This window comes from Chlorocebus sabaeus, chromosome 25 (assembly GCF_047675955.1).
Source record: "Chlorocebus sabaeus isolate Y175 chromosome 25, mChlSab1.0.hap1, whole genome shotgun sequence".
In the NCBI taxonomy this organism is placed as follows: domain Eukaryota; kingdom Metazoa; phylum Chordata; class Mammalia; order Primates; family Cercopithecidae; genus Chlorocebus; species Chlorocebus sabaeus.
The window spans coordinates 14,894,938-14,916,867 of NC_132928.1; the positions used below are offsets into that span (position 1 = coordinate 14,894,938).

General features: G+C 39.4%; 1 protein-coding gene across 2 annotated transcripts in view; it reads right to left on the bottom strand.

Annotated features, from left to right (window-relative positions):
• The window catches only part of CENPF (centromere protein F), a 58,886-nt gene that overhangs the window by 11,195 nt on the left and 25,761 nt on the right, over positions 1–21,930 (bottom strand). For both annotated transcript variants that reach the window (XM_007988456.3, XM_037985563.2), the window contains 7 exons: positions 20,843–20,965; positions 15,428–15,563; positions 10,257–13,660; positions 6,195–9,038; positions 4,761–4,913; positions 1,777–1,953; positions 639–800 (listed from right to left, as the gene is read on the bottom strand). In XM_007988456.3, the coding sequence (XP_007986647.3) occupies positions 639–800; positions 1,777–1,953; positions 4,761–4,913; positions 6,195–9,038; positions 10,257–13,660; positions 15,428–15,563; positions 20,843–20,965 (6,999 nt within the window). The remainder of the gene's footprint in view (positions 1–638; positions 801–1,776; positions 1,954–4,760; positions 4,914–6,194; positions 9,039–10,256; positions 13,661–15,427; positions 15,564–20,842; positions 20,966–21,930) is intronic.

Consider the following 21,930-nt stretch of genomic DNA (forward strand, 5'->3'; position numbering starts at 1 on the left):
CCCAGGTTCACTATTACACACTGTGGGTATTCATCTTACAAAAAATATCTGTAGGAATCAAAACACCTCCTTTTCCAGGTAGAATTATAGTGGTACCATCTTGAGACTAGCAATCCTGAGATTAGGGTTCACCTTCACTCTTCCTTAAAAAAAAAAAAGCTCTATGATCCTTGCATGAAGAGGAAGAGAAAAATATCCACACATGTCTGCCTGACCAAGGTGCTCTGCCACACTTCGATCTCCCCATAAGCCACAGGAAGGTGAATATGGTGACAGTGAAGTTGGAAGGCAGCTCGTTCAAGACTTTGGAATTGCCCATCGGACTGTTTTCTATAGCTTAAGAGGCCTGCCCTCATCTGCTGTGTGGCTGGATCTTCAAATCTATCTCAAGAAGTCTTTAACATCCTCTAGTTTGAGAGGATGCATGAGGCAACGGATAGCTTATTCAAGCTATGAGACTGTAGATCACCCACTGATTTTTTTTAAGATAACTCAGCAGGGAACTGATGAATGACATCATTTTTGACTACCAAAAATTTTCATAAAATGAAAATGAAAACATTTAATGCAATACCATTAAAATCACTACCACCTGTATAAACCATTCGAAATCATGAAGCAAAGAAAAGTGAACACACCTTGGTTTTCTTCAATTCCTCCAAAACCTGAGTAGTAGCTTTCAATGAATTATTGAGCTCTTCTTTACTAGACTTTAAAAGGTCCATCTCCAACTTCTGTGAACTGAGACATTCTTCTTTAGAAGTCAATTTCTCTCGATATGTATGGATTTCTATTTCATACTAGAGCAAAACAAACAAACAAACAAAAAACAAAACGTTACTTTAGCCAGTAGGCACAGCCAAAAAAACAAAATTGTAAGAAAAACAAAAAACGGCCAGGCACTGTGGCTCACGCCTGTAATCCTAGCACTTTGGGAGGCTGAGGTGGGCAGATTACGAGGTCAGGAATTCAAGACTAGCCTGGCCAACACGGCGAAACCCCATCTCTACTAAAAATACAGAAATTAGCTGGGCATGGTGGCGGGCGCCTGTAATCCCAGCTACTCAGGAGGCTAAGACAGGAGAATTGCTTGAACCCAGGAGGCGGAGGCTACAGTGAGCCAAGATTGTGCCACTGCACTGTAGCCTGGGCGACAGAGCGAGACTCGGTCTCAAAAAAAAAAAAAAAAAGAAAAACAAAAAAAAACCCCTGCCTTTCCAAGGACTATTTTGACTTTGCAACTCTCCTATTATTCTACTCCAAAATGGAAATAATACCTTTTTAAAAAATCAACTGGGCCGGGCACTGTGGCTCACACCTGTAATCCCAGCACTTTGGGAGGCCGAGGCGGGCGGATCACGAGGTCAGGAGATCAAGACCATCCCGGCTAACACGGTGAAACCCCATCTTTACTAAAAATACAAAAAATTAGCCGGGCATGAAGGCGGGCGCCTGTAGTCCCACCTACTCGGGAGGCTGAGGCAGGAGAATGGTGTGAACCCGGGAGGCGGAGTTTGCAGTGAGCCAAGATCGCGCCACTGCACTCCAGCCTGGGCAACAGAGCGAGACTCCATCTCAAAAAAAAAAAAAAAAAAAATCAACTGATAAAAGAGGGACCTGGGGAAAAGATTGTGAAGTTAATATGAGACCTTTTTATAAGATTATATAGCACAGTAATAACCCAGAATATTGACTTTTTTGGGGGGAAAAAAAAAAAAGCCTTACCATGATCAATACACTCTCCAGCTTCCCCAGTAACCAAACCCCACATTTCACCTGTTTGTTTGTGTCCAAAAGCAAAGCCTGATGTTTCTTTTCAGCTTCATGAAGCCGTAGCTGATATTCAGCTATTTCTTCTCTCACTTTCCCTTCCTTTTCCACCTGCTCCTTGTGCATGCAATCCAGGCTCTTCTTCAATTCACTATTTTCCAGTGTGAGCTCCTTCAATTGATCCTAAACAGAAAAATAATAATGAAATCATAATAGCACTTCCTCACAATTAAGAACCTGGAAATGTTTTTAGGAAATAATGAGTACTGTGTGGAAAAAAAATTGCTTATGGGCAAGATAAAATCTGTACAGAATAGTGTTATAATTCTTAGCAATGTATTCACTTTTAATTGTGACTTCACCTCCAATGACACTTTCCTCTGCTCCAGCCCAACCACCTCGCTAGGTCATATCCAGAGACCACAGAAACCCTGAAACCTTGAATTCAAATAAACCACTCTGGGACCACATCTTCCAATGCTTCCAGCCTTGTTTATTAAAGTACTTCCATTGCAATAATTCCTGACCTCATCAACAGAACCACTACCATCTTCATACCAAATCCCCTCTGGCCTTGCGTTTTCTTCCTTGACCAGCTTAGACCCCAGTTCTGTCACTATAAGAATTTCCTTCCAAATATCCTCCAATCTTTTGCCCCATCCCTTCATTGTGAAGAACTGGCCAGATTCCAACCCTGGAAGCATTTGTCTTCTCCATGCCTGACCCTGAGCAGCTGTCTCTGTATGTTTCTGTATGTGTGGTGTCTACTTCCTCATCTTCAATTATTCAACCTGCTCCAATCGATTCGTCCCAGCTTTTCCTAAAAAAGCTTTTCATGGCATCATCAACCTCCATGCTGCAAATTAAAGGCTCACTCTTCTGAGCTCATCTCAATCAACCTCTAAGTAGTACCTGGGGCTGCTGACCACTCCTTCCTTTTGTTGTTGTTGTTGTTGTTGTGACTGTTGCTGTTGCTGTTGTTGTTGTTTGGTTGGTTAGTTTGGCTTAGTTTTCTTGAGACAGGGTCTCACTCTGTTGCCCAAGCTGGAGTGCAGTGGCACAATCATGGCTCGCTGCAGCCTCGGTCTCCAGGGCTCAGGTGATCCCCCACCTCAGCCTCCCAAGAATGCACCACCACGTCTGGCTAATTTTTTTGTATTTTTGGTATAGACAGAGTTCTGCCACGTTGCCCAGACTGGTCTTGAACTTCTGGACTCAAGCTATTAGCCCACCTCAGCCTCCCAAAATGCTGGGATTACAGGCGTAAGCCACTATACCCAGACACTCCCTCCCTCTTGAGACACTCCTTCCTCTTGATTTCCAGAACATGCCACCTCCCTGGTTTGCCTCATCAAGCCTTCTCTGTTTTCTTTGCTGGCTCTTCTTCCTCCATCTCACCTTGTGTGCTAGAGTTCCTTCAGGCTAGGCCCTAAGCCACCTTCTCTTCTCCATCATTTTCTACCATTCCCATAATTTCTAAACACTCCCTATATGTTGAACTAGCCAAGTGAATATTCCCGCCCCAAATCTTTCCTACCCCCTCCACACCCTTCCTGCCCTCCAATCTTTGTGCATGTCATTTTCCATCTGGCTCCAGCCACAATGGTTTACTTTCAATTTCTAAAAAAAATACAAAGATCGTTCTAGTCTCAGAGCTTTGACTACACTGCTCTCTAGACCTAGAAGGCTCCCCCACCCTATCTAAATCTGCTGACCACCCTATCTAAATTAGGTTGTTTCCTACCCTGATCCCCACATCCCAATTATTCCACAGCAAAGAATCTTATTTGTTTCATTTATAGTATTTATCCACTTATGATTGTTACATGTTGCCTATTTCATGATTTAATATGTGTCTAGACTATAAGCTATACCAGTGCAGGAAATACAGGATAGTTACGGTTCGGCAGTCTATCCTCTGACCTTACTAGCACTTATTATTTACAGAATGAATAAATGAATGAATAAAGCCAATGCAAACTAACACACTCATATGTATGGGCCTGAGGCCAAACTACTCCTCTCAGTAGTGCTTACACATGAAATACAATAATGACGCACTTGGGAGACTCCCAAGCTACTCAACACCAAAAGAGATTTCAGCAGACGCAATACACAAATAGCATTCGGAGGAACTCCTTCCATGCAGTATGGCCAGAATATTCTCTAAGTCCATTCCTGAGATTCAATGCCAAAACCTTTTTTCATAAATACTATATTTAAAGAAAACAACAAATTTCTCCAACTCTTTATACAGAATATTACATATATCATTTCAAATTTCTGTCATTATTCAGGGTCGCAATCATGACTATCTTATTTTGCTGTTCTTTACTACTCAGGAATGAAGTTGCATGAGGACTAAACAGCTATAGGGAAGTTTATAATTTAATCAGGTATGACAAACAGGTTTCATTTCATCTGCCAGCTCTCCCTGCATGGTAGCAGCTACCCAGGATACAGTGTTAGGAGACTCAGGAGAAAGGGAGGGTATGAATTAGCAATATCTGCTATGGAAATGGCATTGGGCAGTGGCAGCCCAAGTGCTATAGATGTGCCACATTAACCCTGCCTAAAACTGTGACTTTAGTTCTGTTACTCTGCTAGTTCTTAGCAGATCAATGAATGTGTTTCTAGCAACATTCTAGCCTGTAATCTGTGGCAAGCTAGGAGAGCAGATAAACTTGTTGAAAGCAGCATGAGATCTACTTCTGATGTGCATTAATGTGGTACAAGGGTCCTCTTCTATGAAAACGTATTTGGGCTCTGAGACAGATATTGTCATGTGTTCAGAGGCTTCTCACGACTCCTTGTGGGCTCATGATAGTGCTGGATGGTAGAGATTACTACAAATCTGATTATGACATAAGCACAGGGTTATTTTTTTCGAGAGCTAGAAATAGGTAAACTACAGAAGGTCTTACAGAAACCAACAAGGAGAGTGCGCACAATGAATTAACACATCATAACATTTGTCACAAAAAACTTACTTTGCTGCTCTTCATTTCTTCCAACAGTAACTCTAACTCTCCAGTTAGCCTATTTTTCTCTCCACTGAGTTCTTCTTGCAGCTCTGCTGTTTTCTGTGCCATCTCATGCATTTCCCTCTGCAGCTCAATTTCCTTTGCAGTCATTGTGTTTACCTGAAATTTCACCTTTCATTACAATCTGCTTTTTGGTGGTGTGCTTTGATCAGATTAATCACTCTGATACAACCTATCTGTGCCATTTATTAGCCTTCAATCATAAAACGGAAGCTGGCTAATGCCCCCTTTACTAATCCACTCAACTCAACATGCTCAAAACCTACTGGTAAGTTTACCTTTTCTTCCCAGAAAAGATTTAATAGAAGAATAGCAATAAGGGAAGGAATGACAAGGAAAGATAATGTCGCTAAGTCTTAAAATCTTTCACAAAGGTATTAATTTGAATCAAACTTAAACATCGGAGATTATCATACCAGGCAGTATCTTAGTTTATCAGTTCTTGGATCTCTACTAATCCCCCAGTGCCATACTAATCTGCGAGAAACATGCTTATGATTAGTGAAAAACAGTTTAAAAACCTACTGTTTGCATTTGCCCTTTGAAGTGAAACAGCGTGGTATGGTTTGTCTCATCATCTCTATACTAATCGCCATCTCTTGCAAGGTATACAAAACCCCGAAATTCTCAGAAAATACAGGGTGGAGATGAATTGCATTTTCTAGATACTCCTTTTTTTCCTTTAATATTTGTTCAGCAAAAATTAAATGTGACAAAATCACTTTCCTAGATCACTAAGTAAGCTCACTGGGCCAAAACTTAATTTTTCTTTAATAATTGAGCCTCTTGATGGCAGATCTTCCCTTTAATCATCAACTAACACAACAGAAGGCTACACAAAGAGAAGGTATAAAAGAGGGACTGAAAGCACGAAATCCCCAAGACGCACCCCAGAAGCCATGAGTGCTCTGTTGGTTATAAATCTATCAGTATCTTTAAAAGTGCTTTGTCCCAAAGGCAAAAAAGACACAGACAGGCAGATCCTTTCTGATCCTAGATAATGTCTGTTACACTCTCTATAGCAGTGAGTCTCAACTGGGTATGGGGAGGCCAGTATTCTGATGTACTCTAAGAAAGGGAAATATAATTAGAACAAGAAACTGTGCATAAACCAAAGCTTTGCCCATATGTAGGTGCCACATTAAAAACCTGGTCCAATCCATGAACATGTCCCAAAGAACCAGCCAGAATAGTCACTACTGCCAGAGCCCACTCAATGTTTCTGCAATTCAAGACCCAGTCAACATAAAGCCTTTACAAAGTTTGGCTCAATATAGTAGGCACCGTCTAGAAGTAAATATAATTCACAGTGTCTAGAAGTAAATATAGTTTCCTCCCTCATGGCTACATATTTAAACATAAACAGATAGAGCCACTTACTTTTTCAACAAAGGATATTTTGTCCATTTTTGTCAATTCAAGCTCATTCTCTAGATTCTTATAAGAACTCTGCAGCACTTCCAATGTGTCCTGCAAAGAGGTATTTTTGGATTGTAGCACTTGGATCTTCTGCTCCAATTCCACTGTCAGATTTCCCAGTTCTAAGTTTTGCTTCTTCCAAAGTTGGTGCTCTCCTTCCACCTGGGACAGTTTAGAGACGAGCTGCTCTTGGTCTTGAATTTGATTTTTAAGTCTACTGATTTCTTCATCCTTCTTCTCTAGTTTCTGCTTGCCATCTTCTACTTCTTGAATGAGGCCATTCACCGAAGACTGCAAAACAATATTATTATCTTTGGCCTCATCAAGACCTTGTAGCAACTGAGCCTTCTCGAGTTCAAGACAATCTACTTGACTACTAAGATTCTGCTCTTTGGCCTTACAGGCCTCTTGGTCTTTATGCAGGGCTGTCACTCTCTCATTGAGCTCTTTTAATTGTGTTTGAAGCATCTCCATGGCAGTGTTTGATTTTTCTTTCATCTGTACTTTCTCTTGCTCTTTTTCTCGCAAAATATTTTCAAATGACGAATTTATTATTTCTAATTCAGATATTCGTTCTTGTTCTTTTTGTAATTTGTTTGTCAGATTTTCTTTTTCTGATCTTACAGTAGCAAGATCTAATTCCAGATCTCTCAGACTTTGGGTCATCCCTTCTATTTTTGCTTTTAGGGTCTCTACCTCTCCTTTGGAATTCTCTGCCTCAAGAGCTGCATGCTTTTGGTTTTTCCCAGCTATCTCTAGCTCTCTTTCAAGATTCTCCACTCTACTCTTAAGTAAATCTGCATGATGCTCACTTTCCTTCAGTTGTTCTAAGACACAGAGCTGCTTCTTTTCATCAGTTTCTAGGCGGGCTCTCAGCTTTTCAATGCTATTTCTCAGCGGATGTGCTTCCTCTACTGACGGGTCTAGACTCTGTTCTGTGGCCTTCATAGTTTCTTGGTCACCACACAAGGCTGCTACTGCCTCATTTAGCTCTTTTAACTGATTCTGAAGCATCTCCACTGCAGTTTTAGATTCTTCTTTGATCTGTATCTCCGCTTGCTCCTTTTCTTCTAATAGACTTTTAACTGAAGACAGTAACTTGTCTAGTTCTGACACTTGACCTTGTTTTTCTTGTATTTGTTTTGTCAGATTTTCTTTTTCAGACCTTAATGTGACAAGGTCTAATTCGAAAACTTTCAGGCTTCTGGCCATCTCTTCTATTTGTGTTTTTAGAGTCTCTACTTCTGCTTTGGAATTCTCGGCATCAAGAATCACTAGCTCCTGGTTTTCTTCTGACATCTGCAATTCCCTTTCAAGGTTCTCAACTTTATCCTTAAGTGAATCATTCTCCAGCTCACGTTCTTTCAGTTTCTCTGCGACATGCAGCTGCTTCCTTTCATCGGCCTCAATGCGAACTCTCAGTTTCTCGATGCCTCTTCTCAGCTGATGCACTTCCTCCTGTGTTGAGCTCAGCCTCAACGCGAACTCACCTTTCTCCACCAGTGCGGCCTCCAAGGCCTTGGAGACGTTCAGCTTTTCATAATCTGATTCATTCAGTCTGGCCTGCAGGCTTTCAGATTCCTTGACAAGCAATTCTTTCTCTTTATTCAGTTGTGCAATTTGGTTTTCCAGCTCACATTTTGTCAAAGACAGTGCCTGTGAGTCCTTTTCCAAACTCTGCAGCTTTTCCTGGAGATGAGTTTTATCTTTTAACAGCTCACTCACATCAGAGGACAAAGTCTGAAGGAGTTCTGTCTTTTCCTTCACCTCTGCCTCTGCCACCTGAATGCAGTGGAGATACTCACTTCGATGAGACTCAAGCTCTTGTGTTTTCTCCTTCATTTTTTCAGACAACTGATCCAGTTCCATGTTTTTTTTTGACATAGTATCTAATTCTCCACGAAGCTGGTTTCTCTCACTTGTGACCACTGAGAGTTCTTCTTCAAGGCAGGCAATAACCTTCTGATTATTTTCATTGTCTTTTTCTAAACATAGCTTCTCTGTTTGAACTATCTCTAAGTCAGCCTCCAGGGAGAGGGCTTGATGCTCAATGTTAGCTTTCTCAGATCTGATCCTACTCAGCTCATTTTCTACATCAAGAAATCTCTCTTTCCAGCTGTCATTCACCTTGGCTACATTATCTTCGATATCTTCATGTGATGATTTATCTGCATGCATTTCTAAGTTAGAATTGAGGCCTTCAGAACTTTCTACTCTCTGGAGTAACTCCTGGTTATCACAAGAAAAATATTCCAATTTTTCACTTAAATCTGAGTTTTCTTTCTTAAGTTCCCCAACTATTTTTTCTAATTCTATGCATGCTTCAATTTTGGTCATTAGTTGTACCTCCTGTAAATGGAGCTTTGAGTCTAATTCTTTCATTTCATTTAGCAAACTTTCAACTTTTCTGTCACGTTCCTCTATCACATGAAGTAATCTCAAATTCTCATTTGATGTCTCTTTTACCCGCAGTTGAAGATTTTGGATATTTTCCTGATTCCCCAGGAAATCCATAGGTACCGAAGCATTAGCACCAGAAAATGACAATTCAGAAATGCATTCTGAAGAGCCCTGGGTTTTGTCTTTTCCTGGAGTCTCATAATTGGTGTCTGGGTACTGTTCCCCAGAGCACTCTACTGTGAGTTTCACTGCACCAGTCTCAGTTATTTTCTCAATGTCTAGACGGAGGTCCTGTTGAGCATCTTTATCACAAATCTGATGAACATCATGCTTTGGTGTTCTTTCTGTAGTTTCTGAAGTATGTTCTTTTGATATGTCACAGCTCTCATTTCGGCCTTGAATAGCCTGTAATTATAATACATAACAAGCATGCATTTTATTTTTCAAAAAGAATCAAAATACAATAGACTTAGTTATTACTTTTTAGAAACTGATGCATGGCCTCTGCTAAACACATCTCTTCAAGTGGTGTATTTCCCACTACATCTTCCTCTCTTCATTCAAATATTCAACATAAACATTCAGTAGGTGGCCCCTATGGGCAAGACACTGGGGTTAGGGATTTATCTTGAAGATAAACCGTTCAGCTCAATTACAATTTGTAATGTATTTAAATTTCATATTTTCTTCCTTGCTAAGAATATTCAGGTAGCCTAAATATGAAATCTCTTATTAAATAAGAGGCTAACAAAATGCTCAGTTTCCACCTTCAGTATTTATGATATTCTTTAATAAGGCAGTAAAGTTTCCTAATCAGATTCCTAGTCCAAGGACTTAATCCCCAATCCAGCACTTACTATATATCATTGGATAAATTACATATTTGAGCCTCACTTTCCTCTCACCTGTAAACTGGGGATCTGCTGTTGTGCCTACTCCCTACTCCTGCCATCACCTCACCATGACCTGCCTTCTCTACCTCATGGAGATAGAGGGAATCAAGTGACATGTATACACTACATAGCATTACTAATTCAGCTAGCAGGCTAGAAAGGACAAAGTTACAAGCAATTAAACAAATACGTATTCAATTTTGTAAAAGTCCTTTTAAATGACTTATACCAAATCATATTTTTGTACCATAGTAAATTGTTAGAGAGAAAACTGTTTAGTAATACATAATCTCCTGTATTTAGTTCCATGACGATAACGCTGTAACATCAAAAATATTCTGAAAAGTGCTAGAGATTAAAAATTTACATCATATTACCATTAGCAAGTTCTTAATTAAGTATACTTTATTCTTTATTAATGCACAAAGGGTGGAAACACACATTCTAAAGACTTTCTGACTCCATAACTTTCTCCAGACTTTAAAAACATCTTTAGTAATATTCTATATAACGCTAGGTAAATCTAATCACTATAGAGATTTATTCCTCAAATAAAGTTTACTCATTTTCCTCAAGTTCTGGTTTGTTTTGAAAACATTTTGGTGTATTTTATTTCCTTGAGCCCTAAAAATATTTGAACTTATGTTTAATGTACATTTCAATTAGACAAACACTGAGTGTCTACTAGTCATGTAAACCAAGAAACGGCATTTAAATCCCAGGTACTTACATCTTCTGTGTCGATGCCAAGCAAAGACCGAGAACTTAAGTCCAGACCTTGTAGTTGGAGTCGTGCTACTTCCAGCTCAAGTGACAGTTGTTCCGTCTGCTTCTTTTCTGCCGCCAACTTGGACTCCATCTCCAGAGTCACGCTTGTCAGCTTCTGTTGCCACTGTTCATTTTCTGACAAATACTGCTTCCTAAGGCAGTCAAGCTCTTGCCTTTCAGAACTTAGTAACCGTTCGAGCTCTTGAATTTCCTTATTCTTCATAATCCCTTGACTTTCCATTTTCTCTTCTAGCTTCTCCAGGGACTGCCGGTATGCCTCACAGAGGGACTCAAGCTCTTCCACACCCTTCGCTGGGGCCGAAGGCGTTTCTTTCTTGGTCAGATTCTCTTCCAGCAGACTGCTGCAGAATACTTCATCTACACTGCACTGGTTTGCTGAAACAGTCCCTTCTAAATTATTCAAAAGAGACATTTCTCCTGTCTGTTCTAAAAGAGCTTTGTAAAAGGAGGAGTCTCCCAAACTGCTAAGACTGGGGCTGTCAGGCACACAAGAGGATGACAGGGATGGAACGAGCCCCTCCTCCAAGCCCGGCTGCGTCTCCTTCACCAGGTCACCTTGAAAGTTTCTCAGATTCGTGGACAAGACCAAATTTTCGGCCTTTAATGAGTCAATATACGTCTGTAGCTCTGACATTTTAGAGCTCATTTGACAGTGCTGATCATGTAAAATTTTGTGTTCACTTTGTAAAGATGAGAATTTCTCTTGCAATTCGGCAAAGTGCATTTGAACTTCTTTGTTTGACAATGTCAAGTGCTCGCAGGAATTACTCTCATCCAATGGAGCCAAACACATGGGGTGTTGTTCATTTGGTTGTTCACCAAATTCACCTCCTGGTATGTCTTCCACTAACTCACCATGGAGAAGACCACTGTCATCATTTAATATTTTCACTTCATTGACTAGTTTCCCTACCTCTTCTGCCATTTTCCTGGTTGCTGTGATACATTCTGACCTTGAATCATTCAGCTCAGTTACTAGTTCGCACTTCTCAGCCTGCAGTATTTCACATATTTTCTCTAGCTCATTCAGCTTGTTCATTGCTGTTTGCAGAGAGCACTCAAGGTGTGCATTGTCGTTTTGACTTGTTGACAACTCATGAAGCACTGAAATATACCTTTCTTCTGCATCTACTTCACAGTCTTTAAGGCCACTAATTTCTTGTGACTGCATGTCTTGCAAATTTCTGGTTTCAAGATCTCCTCTAATTATCTGTAATTCATGCTGCAGGCACTCCTTCTCCTTCTCACTTTCCTGAAGTTTTAATTCCATATTTCTTAGCATAGCTTCTAATTGCACCAACTGCGCATTATAACTATCTAGAGAAATTTCTTTAACTTCAAGATCCATCTGAGGTTTAAAATTACATTGATTTATCTCACTCTCTCTTTCTTTCACACAGTTCCTAATTGGTTCCGATTCTAGATTTTGACATTCATGTTTAGTCTTCATTACCTTCATCAGCTGTTCATTCTCTTGTAATAAGTCATTAACTTCCTTTTGCATCTTGTTTTGTTCTTCCTTTAAAGTCATGATTTCTTGCTTTAAACCATCAGTCTCGCTCTTAGAATTGTTTTGGGTATCTGTCATCTCAGATCTCAGATCTTGCTGCACTGTCTCCAACTCTAGCATCAGATTCTGATTTCTTTCTTCAGCAAATGCTAATTTTGTTAAGAATTCTTGGTGTTCTTTTGCAAATGCTTCCTTTAGCTGTTCCAACTCATTTTTTCTATTTTCACAAAGACTAGTGCATTCATTTAGCAAGCATTCTAATTTAGAGTTCTTTTCTTGTGCTGCTTTGTATTTTTGACTAAGATTCTCATATGCATTTCCGGTTTCTTCACATCTTTGTAGTAAAATAAGGTTTTCTTGCTTGTACTGATCAGATAACTCTGAAATGCTTTTCTCTCTTTCATCTATATAGTTTGCAAAACTCTCACTTTTCTGGATTAAGTTCATCTTCTCTTGATTTAAGGATGCATTAATTTCCTTGAGAGTCTCATTCTCTTGGGTCAGCTCTTCAAATTCTCTTTTATTTAAAGAAATGATGGAACTCATTTCTTTCTTCTCCAAGCTTAGGGTTTCAGATAAAAGTTGTAGCTCCTTTAGAGAGTCTTCAAGTAGATGGTTGCTCTGTTTTAATTCTTGAATCTCTGCCTGCTCAGTTGCTAACTTATCATTTAAAAGTTGCAACTCTTTTTCCTTGTTCTCAAGGGCACTTAAGGTTTCAGCAACAACATTCTGGTGAGCAGAAGTATCTTCCTGTAACTTACTAATGCGCTGACTTGTTTCAGCCACAAAACTTTGATGCATCTGTTCTGCTTTCATAAGATTTTCTTCTATTTCTCCTTTGATCTGCACTAACTCTTCACACTGCTTTTGCAGGTCTGAGTTCATCTGTTTTTGAGATTCTAATGAAAATTCAAGTGAATCAACTCTATTTTGTAGGATGGCAGAATTTTTTGGACTTTGGTCTGCTTCTAAATGACATTCACTCCTCTCTGAAAGCATGTTTCCTTGTTCTTCAATTATATTTGCAAAGGATTTATGCATGGCAGGCTGCTCATCAAAAGCCAAAAGACTTCTCTGATGATCTTCATTTGTCACCAGAGAAGCATCTTTAGATTTTAGCAGATCCCTGAGGCTCTCATATTCAGCATGCAAGTCTTGGTAACACCGGTCTTTGTCCATTATTTCATTTGACAGCAACTGAAGCTTGTGTTCTAGATCTTCAACTTGCCCAGTAAGCTGAGAAGTCTTCAAACACATATTTTCTATTTCCTTTTGATGTTTCTGATCTGAGAACTCAGCTTTCTGCTGTAGCTCTACATAAGCTAGTTTCTGGGTCTCTACCTCCACAGACTTGCTGTCTATCACGTTGTGAAGGTTTCTGATCTCGACACTTAGGTTTTCTCTGTCCATCTCCAGCGTTCTTACTCTCTCGTTGTATTCGTGGCTTTTTATTTGTTGTGTCTTGAGACAAGTTTCCAAGTGATTAATTTTACTCTGCAAGTTTTCCTTTTCTGATTCCATCTGAGTTAAAAGTTTTTCGTTTTCACTTTTCCAACAAGAAAACAGAGTTTTCTCTTCTTTCAATTCTTCATATTCTTTATTTTTTAACTCCAAAGCACTCAGCAAAGCTTTGGACTCTTTCTCTGTCTTGCTTAACTTATCATTCAGTTGTTCAATGTGATGTTCTCTTTTCTTCAAAAGGTCTTGAGAACAATCTCGCTGCTTTTCCAGCTCAGCCACAGCAAGCTTCAGTTTCTCTAAAGTCAGGGAGTTTTCTCGCTGATTTATTTTTTCTTGAAGATCTCTTAACATGGTTTCCTGAGAGGTATTCTTCACTATTTAAAAATAAATAAATAAAAGTTGTCAATGTTTGTAATAAATATTTATCCTACAGAAATGCTAACCCCTCCCCCCACCCCCCAAAAAATCCAAACAAACAATTACTCAAGCCCTGGAAAAACTGGCATTATTGCCTGGGTACTTTCTAGAAAATGGACCACTTGGTAATTATCTTATAAAAAAACAATGAGAAAAATGGTCATCTTAAGGAGAGTAACATGTTTGTTCATTTTCTTTCTAACAGCTTAAGGAAGTGTTATTGAATAAAATACCAAGGGATGATTTTCCTAAGCACTGTTTCTTTTCTTTGTATGTGTTTATATATGTGGGTATTTTTACCATCTTTTCAAATATTTATTCCAAGAGAGAAAACTGGGACAAGAACAGCACTGAAATGGGAACATCCTACTTTATTGTAGAGTAATTCTGATGTCTCAGAAAAGTAAATTAAGTACTCCACCATTTCAGCCAAAACATCCATAGGATTAGACTTAAGTAGAAAAGAGTAAATGATGCCATATATCAGTAATTCTCAAGGTCTATATGTGAATATTCTTGAGGAACATTATCACTCCCATCTCAACCCCTCATAGTAAGGGTGGCAGTGATTATGAATGTCACAGTCATCTGGAAGCTTCTTCGAACTCCGTTACCACTCTGTTTTCTGCCCAATGACTCATCTATACATACTGGCCCCTCCTGGTTGGGAATAACCACAATGTTTTCATTAAATAGTGATGAGAATGCTTCATGTTGCTCAAGTATGTTGGGGGCGATTGAAAGCTGAGAACCTCCACAGTAGATGATAAAGGTAACATGTATTACAATCTCAGACATCACATCAAGTGGAAAGCAGTAAGTACTTCTAATCTGTCAATCTCAATCTACCTACTGACAGTTGAGGGCTTGGGTAGACAGCACCACAAGGGCTGCAACCCACTTTACCGTCAGCATCTCAAACAATCACCTGGGTGATCAACATTGAAAAATGCCCCAACTGTTCGTTTTCTTACAGTTTCCCTTCAAGAAAGCTGAAGACTGACATTTCTACCTGCTGCTGTGGAAAAACTGAAAGCTGTCTTGGGCAGATTGGGGTTTTAAAAAGAAAACAGTCACAGAGAAATGTGACACACATTCCACAGGACAGAGTTCAAAGAAATCCTAGACATGCAAACACCCCAGGTGAGAAAATAAGGGTATGGAGAAGACATCCAGCACAAACATACAAATATGAAACCAAGAGTGGATTCATTTGATGTGTAGAGCAGAATTCTTTGGCTTTAAAATAAGAAAATAAAATCATTCAGTCCACTAAGTCATCAAAAAACAACGGTCATTAGGAGTTTGGAAAACATCATTTAATATAGGGTTTTTCCATTATAACGGAAATGTTAATGAGTCAGGAGATGAGCTGTCTGGATATAACTAACAAGCACACTTGAGACACACAGAATAGTACTCGGGGGTGAGAGACAGCATTGAAAATTTAGCTTTGTGTGGAAAATATTTACCCTTCTGGTTTCAAAGTGCTAAGCATCAGGCATTTGGGACTCAATATGTTCCAATTTAAAAAAGTCCCACTCTCACTCTGGAAACTAAAAAATGGAAGAGGGAAAACTCTTCCACATCAACTGCACACATCTTTTTAAGGGAATATATGGAAAAAAAATCCAAAGAGTTTCTCTAATATGTTAATGCCATCCATCCTCTTTCGCGGGAATAATAGCTTAGAAAGTGAACTCTAAAACACTAAGTTTACTTACCTTTCATTTCTTCCGCAAAATTCTGGCTCTGATTTAAACACTGTTTGACGTTCTTGAGTTCTGCCTCCAGGTGGCAGACTTCTCTGGCCTTTTGCTCAGACTGACTCTTAAGGAGGTTGTTTTCCTTCTTCATTTCCTAAAACACACATTTAATTGGTTATAACTGAAACGAATGCTCAAGTAAGTTATGACTTCTGCCTTAATAAAGGTCTCTAGCAGAACTGTTTGTGTATCTCACTAGGGAAAGAATCACATTTTCCCCGTTGGAGTACCTAACGAAGTCAGACATTCCTACTTAAATAATGTTATGAAAAGAAGACAACAGCGTCAAACCCAAATCTGAAGATAATTATTTATTTCAAGAAGTTTCATTGAACTTTCTCATTGTTCACATGCCCATTAAAGAGTAAGCTCAAAAGGAAAATCCTATCTATAAGATCCTCAAGACAAAACCTCCAAGTTCCTATCACACCTGAACGGCCAAATATACCTTTGCAAACATTTAACTTGTTAATAAACCAAAAAAAAAAAAAAAAAAAAAAATCAAAGCACAAATGTTTACTTTTCATTGCAAAACCAACTTAAGGTTTGCTGTTACAGGAATGATTTTGTGGGAAAAATTACCTTCAATAAATGCTTACCAAGAAAACCGACAATGTTCAAGATGCTGGAATGTGCATCATGAAAAATGCAAATATAAATAAGACAGAGTCTCTGCCCTTGGGGCAGACATCCTCCAGTGGGGGAAGATGTGATACTAATCATTTAATACACAATAGGATGCGCTAAATACTAAAGAGACATTGAGTGTGCTCTGGAAAATCAGAGGGCTGGAACACAGAGGAAGAATTAATTCTAGCTTCTGATCTTTCACAGTGAAAACAGGCTCTTTGGGCACCTGATTGAAGAGATATCCATGCAACAACATGCAATGAAGTAGTATAGGTACATGTGTAGTTCCATTCTACTATCTAGGGAGGCCTACATGTTCTGAATCTTAAAAGCAAGCAATGTTTACATGCCAAAGAAAACCTCTATTGCTTATTAACCACATAAGACTCACATAACAAACAAGTATCTCAACCTATACTGTATGCCATCCTTTGGACCACAGGGAATTGGCATACATCACTACAAACTGAGAGAACCAAGCACCTCACAGCCTTAAGGGGGGAAAAAATCACATAAAGCTAACTTTTTTCTAAACTGCATTTCAAAACTACCAAAATTACCCCTTTATGAAGTAGAGGAAAAATTCTGAATCTTAAAGAAACAATTAAGACCCATCTTCCAAAACCCTACTGCACTGTTAGAAAACAGATGGCCGTGGCAATACTGTGTTGGAAGGCTGCCTTCAATTATCAGTCTGGTTACTACCAGCAGATGGGTACCGATGTAGCAAAGCCAAATTCAAGAAGAGGGAGAATCTGGCTAGTAGAAAGTACTTGAAAACTTGCTGGCAGCTGCTCTGTTCATGTATATGCGTTCATTTCATCATTAAAATAAGACAGAACCTGTTGTAGTTATTATACTCCCATCTACCGTGTCCTGATCCTTCTTCCATGCCGCTAAACTGACACTCTATCGAATTAAGATATCAATCAGAACTAAAGGGCAGCTCCAACCGAGCTCAAGATTGATAGGTTAACATTCACACTAGTCAGTGTTAAATTTTGCAAAGCACGATCATTAAGGTGCAACAATGTTATTGATTTAAATTAGCATCATTAAACTATGGAACCCATAATGACTGGTTTGTTCTTCAGACTCAGAATAATCACCCCTCAAATGAGATCACAGATGTGAAAGGACAAACACCTTAAAGCACTTTGACAGGGGCAATGTAGCATTATTAGTAGTATTTCTTCCCAAAATTTAACAGTAGCCAGATTTCTGTAATCAATGCTAAGATCAGCTGAATGAGGTCAACATAGAAGAGGAACTAGAATGTAACTACCTGGGTTGACTTAGCATTTTTATTTTGCAAATGAAAAAATATTTTCTTACTCTAAAAAAAAAAGAAAATTAATCAAATCAAATGACACTTGCATCTGGAGGCTTGACAAGACAGCTGAAAAGACACTGTGCAAAACAGGGTGCATCCCAATAGGAAGGAAGGAAAAAAGAAGAGAGAGAGGGCACCAGGGAAACGGGGAATTTTATGTTTATGTGTGTGTTGGTCTCGATCCATGTCTGTCCATAATTGGAGACATTTAAATGAATAGTAAGCTCAATGGAAAGATTAACATGACTTTCTCTATTCTGGCATTAGCTCCATAAATATTTGTTTCTAACGAAGAAATGTTCAGCCAATCCTGGGACCCAGCAGGCTTATAATGCTATGGCTATGACCAACCCAAGAATTTTAAAAGGCCAGAATTTAGAAAATGAACATCTGAAAATGGATGTGCAAGCTGCCATCCATCAGCAATGAGTTTTCCACGGGGCTACAACCACTTAAGACTTGATTGGGTATCTCATTATCAACAATGAGTTAAGCGTACAAAGATACATTTTCCTAGGCATCTCTTGCATCCTCACATGATTTGCAAAATTGGGTACTATGCTGGAAAAACACAACAAAAATCCCTATAACCACAAGCCAGCATTAGAGCTTAGCAAGCAATTCCACCCAGATCAACTTCGCTTTAGCAGCAGCAAGGGAGGCATCATTTCCTAGGGCCAGACAAAACAAATTTCAGCTACTGTGTGGCATTTCATGATCCCATCCATGAATATAGCTTAATATGTCCCCTGCTGGGTGAGGCCTATATACTTGGATAAGGGATGGATGCAAAGAATGTGTTTTTTCCCTTTCCTCCTCATCTCTCTTGCTTGCCAGAGCCAGCTCCTTAGAGGACCTAGTGTAATACAGATCCCTATGCTTGGAAAGGTCCCTAGGCAAGTGTTCCCTCATCTTGACTGTCAAACGATGGTATTTTATTGCCTAACCCCAATGCTATGGGGCTGGCACTGGATACTGGATAAGCAGCTTATCTAAACCCTCCATTCACTTTGATGCTAAACGTTAACTTTACCCTTGATTGGGCCATTAAATCACATTTCCAGTACTGATAATTTCTCATTGTGAGCAGCATGTTTACTAAACATGGACAAGCAAAATTTCAGTACAACTGTCACATTATTTCGGCATCCAAAACCTATAAGCGTCCTAAATTTGTTAGTGCTTACTTATAATTAGACACAGAAAGATACCCAGAGTGACACAATAATAGAACAGGCAAAATTTTAATATGAGAAAAATCAAGTGCACTGTCCCCTGATCACACTTTCTGTGCCTGTAGGTGACAGCAAACAATGCTAACGTCAAAAGTTCATGGCAGTGGTGAAGACCAAAGCAATGAGCAAGTGGTGGACTGCAATAACTGACCGAGCACTTATGTGCCGGGCACTGGGCTAAGCACTTTACATACAACATTTAAGTTAACCAAGAATACAGTCTTGAAAAGGGAGGAGAATGATTTGTCCCTATGTGCAGATGAGGAAAGTCAGACTGAGAAAGGGTAAGCCATTGTCTCAAGGTCACATCGCGGTAGGTGGCAGAAAAGCAATGCAATTTCAGATCTCGCTCACTCTAAAGCCACAACCATTTTCCCTCTAAGTTACACCACTCCTCTAACTGGGTTCATCACTTATCTGGTCCCAATCCCAATGCAAAACACAAGAGCCAGCCAAACTCTTTGAAATCTTGCTATCACCCTCAAAAGATGACACAGACATAAACATAACCATAAATGAAGACAAATACTAACTTCATCCCCAGGCCCTGTGCTAGGCACTTTCACATCGATGCCCTCATTTGACAGAGACATCAATGAAATGCCAGTGAAACGTGATGCATGCACCTCGGTACAGGCTAGGGTTAACTGAGGACAGCGCTACAGCTCATGGACGAGACCTTGTGGGGATGAACGAGTCTTCAGAAACACCTGCAAGACAATGTCCAGCCCACTACTGCGACTTGGCCAAGCAAGCAGTTTTAAAAGTGTTTGGACTCTCTTAACCAGATGATTGCTTTTACAAAATGTTTCCACCAGGCAGCCAGTGGAGTCGCGGGAGAGTTCCTGGCTGAAAGGGAAGCTCACAGAGGGAAGAGTTCGATGCCAGTCTGCCTGTGGAAATGTTAGCAGAAGCATCTGTTGGTTGGTCCCCACTGGCCAAAAGGCAAACATTTGTTTTGCTGAAACAAACACTTCCATTTGAAAACGTTTGCTGATGAAACCATCATCTGATTTGAAGTTTTCTTCCACTTTGGTGGCTGGAGCTGTGGCCCCCTGTCTCCAGCAGTATTGCCCCTTTGGGGTTAGCTGATTTAACAATCGCCTGTCTGTTACCGACAGATGTTCGATTTTACCATCGTGATACACTCTGCAAAGCAGTGGGGATAAATACATTTAGACTTTCCTCAACTGAACAAATAACTGTTCTTTATAGAGAAAGTTTTTTTAATCTTTACTGCCTAAAAAGTGATCATAGAACATTTAAAGAATAAACAGAAAAACATTCTTTCCTGTGGGGTTTGATGGAGAAGAAATTTCTACAATTCTTTTGTTGTTCCTCTTCTTAAAATTACAATGTTGATTTACGGCTCTCTTCAAATTGTTTCAGTCTATTAACTGTCACTGAATGGTTCTTAATTAAGCCCTTTAAAATAAACTCCAGGCCACTAAATAAATTCAGAGAGAAGCCAAATTGAAGTATGTATGCATAAAATCCCATCAGGATATCCATGCCATTCCGGAACCCTCATCCACCACTTTGTGGACGAAACAAAGTCTCCAAAGACACCGTCAACCAGGGCATGCACAGGCTGAACATTAAAGTCAGTGTCCACTTTTGAAGTCAGTCATATAATTGACAATTAGTTGATGTTTTTGTAAGAATTTTTAATCTAGAAACTCTTTATCTGTCACTACTTTTGTTTATTTAAATCTATGACTTTCCACGTGTTTTTAATATTGAAAGACACAAATGCCAACACTTAGAAAAGGGATTTAGATGATACATCCTATCCACAATTTTGTTTCTTTCCATTTAAAAAATCCTTTCCTTCCTTTCTTCCATCTTTCCACCTCCCAGAGGGTCTAAAACAATCTTTAAGGAAGGAGTACATATTCTTAACACAAGTCATGTTGTAGATGCATATTGCTAGATATGCTATAGCTGCTAGAGTCATATTAGTAATTATATACAGAATAGAGAGTAGAAAAATAAGCAATCATAGTCTGTCATGGGTTATATACAGAACATTCTGTAATACTTACTTCCGGCAAATAGAAAAGAAAAAGGCACATAGTCACAATAAGCTACTGACAAATGGAATAGAAATTTTCTTTTCCCCTTGTACTTGGTCCTATAAATAAGTGGAGAAAACTCAGCATCTTCCTTCCTTACCTCCACGCTTCTCCTCAGCTCATCCTCCTTGATCTGACTCGCCTGGGATGCCTGTTCAGCTCTGCACAACTTCTGCTTAAACTCTTCCAAATTTTTTTCTAGCTGTTGCTTTACTGCTGTGACCTACAAAAAGAAAAAGAGGACAAGTTTCATTTTTATGTTCTTTACTTTTTCATTAATCATGTATTCTTAAACAATAAAACGGTCATGGAATATAAAAATGGGTGCTATCTATTCTGGTTGAGATACAACATACGTCACAGCTACATATATCATATATACCATAGTGTGAACCTGCGACGTCACTCAGCGGCAGCACAGAAGAGATGAAAGAGGCTGGGTGTGGCAAGGAGACCACAAAGGAAAAAGATTTAACCACAAAAAATAAAACAGCTAGGTGGTAATAAATAAACAAAAGGAAAAAAAGTTGAGATAAGAAACAGGCTAAGAGAACACACTTTCAATATATATAACAGAATAAAAGATATTATATCTGTAATACAACATACAAAGCGCCTCTATGATTGAACAAAAGGGCAATGGGTAGAAACAGAAAACTATACAAAAAATACAAATGGCTACTGAAAGAGATAGCTTCGATGGTAATCAAGGAAGTGTGAATTTAAAAAATGATATGGCAATATTTTTCACTGCTCAATTGGCAAAAATTTTAAAAACCAAGACTATCTCCAATCAGCAAGGATGAGAGGAAACAGGCCCTCTTTTGTACCTGGTAGGAGAGTAACTGCTACAGCTTTTATGGTGGGCAATTTGGCAGTAACTATCAAATGTTAGGATGCTGGCCAAGCAGGGCGGCTCACGCCTGTAACCCCAGCACTTTGGGAGGTTGAGGTGGGCAAATCACCTGAGGTTAGAAGTTTGAGACCAGCCTGGCCAACCTGCTGAAACCTCGTCTCTACTAAAAATACAAAAATCAGCCAGGCATGGTGGCAGGCGCCTGTAATCCCAGCCACTCGGGAGGCTGAGGCAGGAGAATCACTCAAACCCGGGAGGATGAGGTTGCAGTGAGCTGAGATCGTGCCACTGCACTCCAGCCTGGGTGACAGAGGGAGATTCTGTCTCAAAAA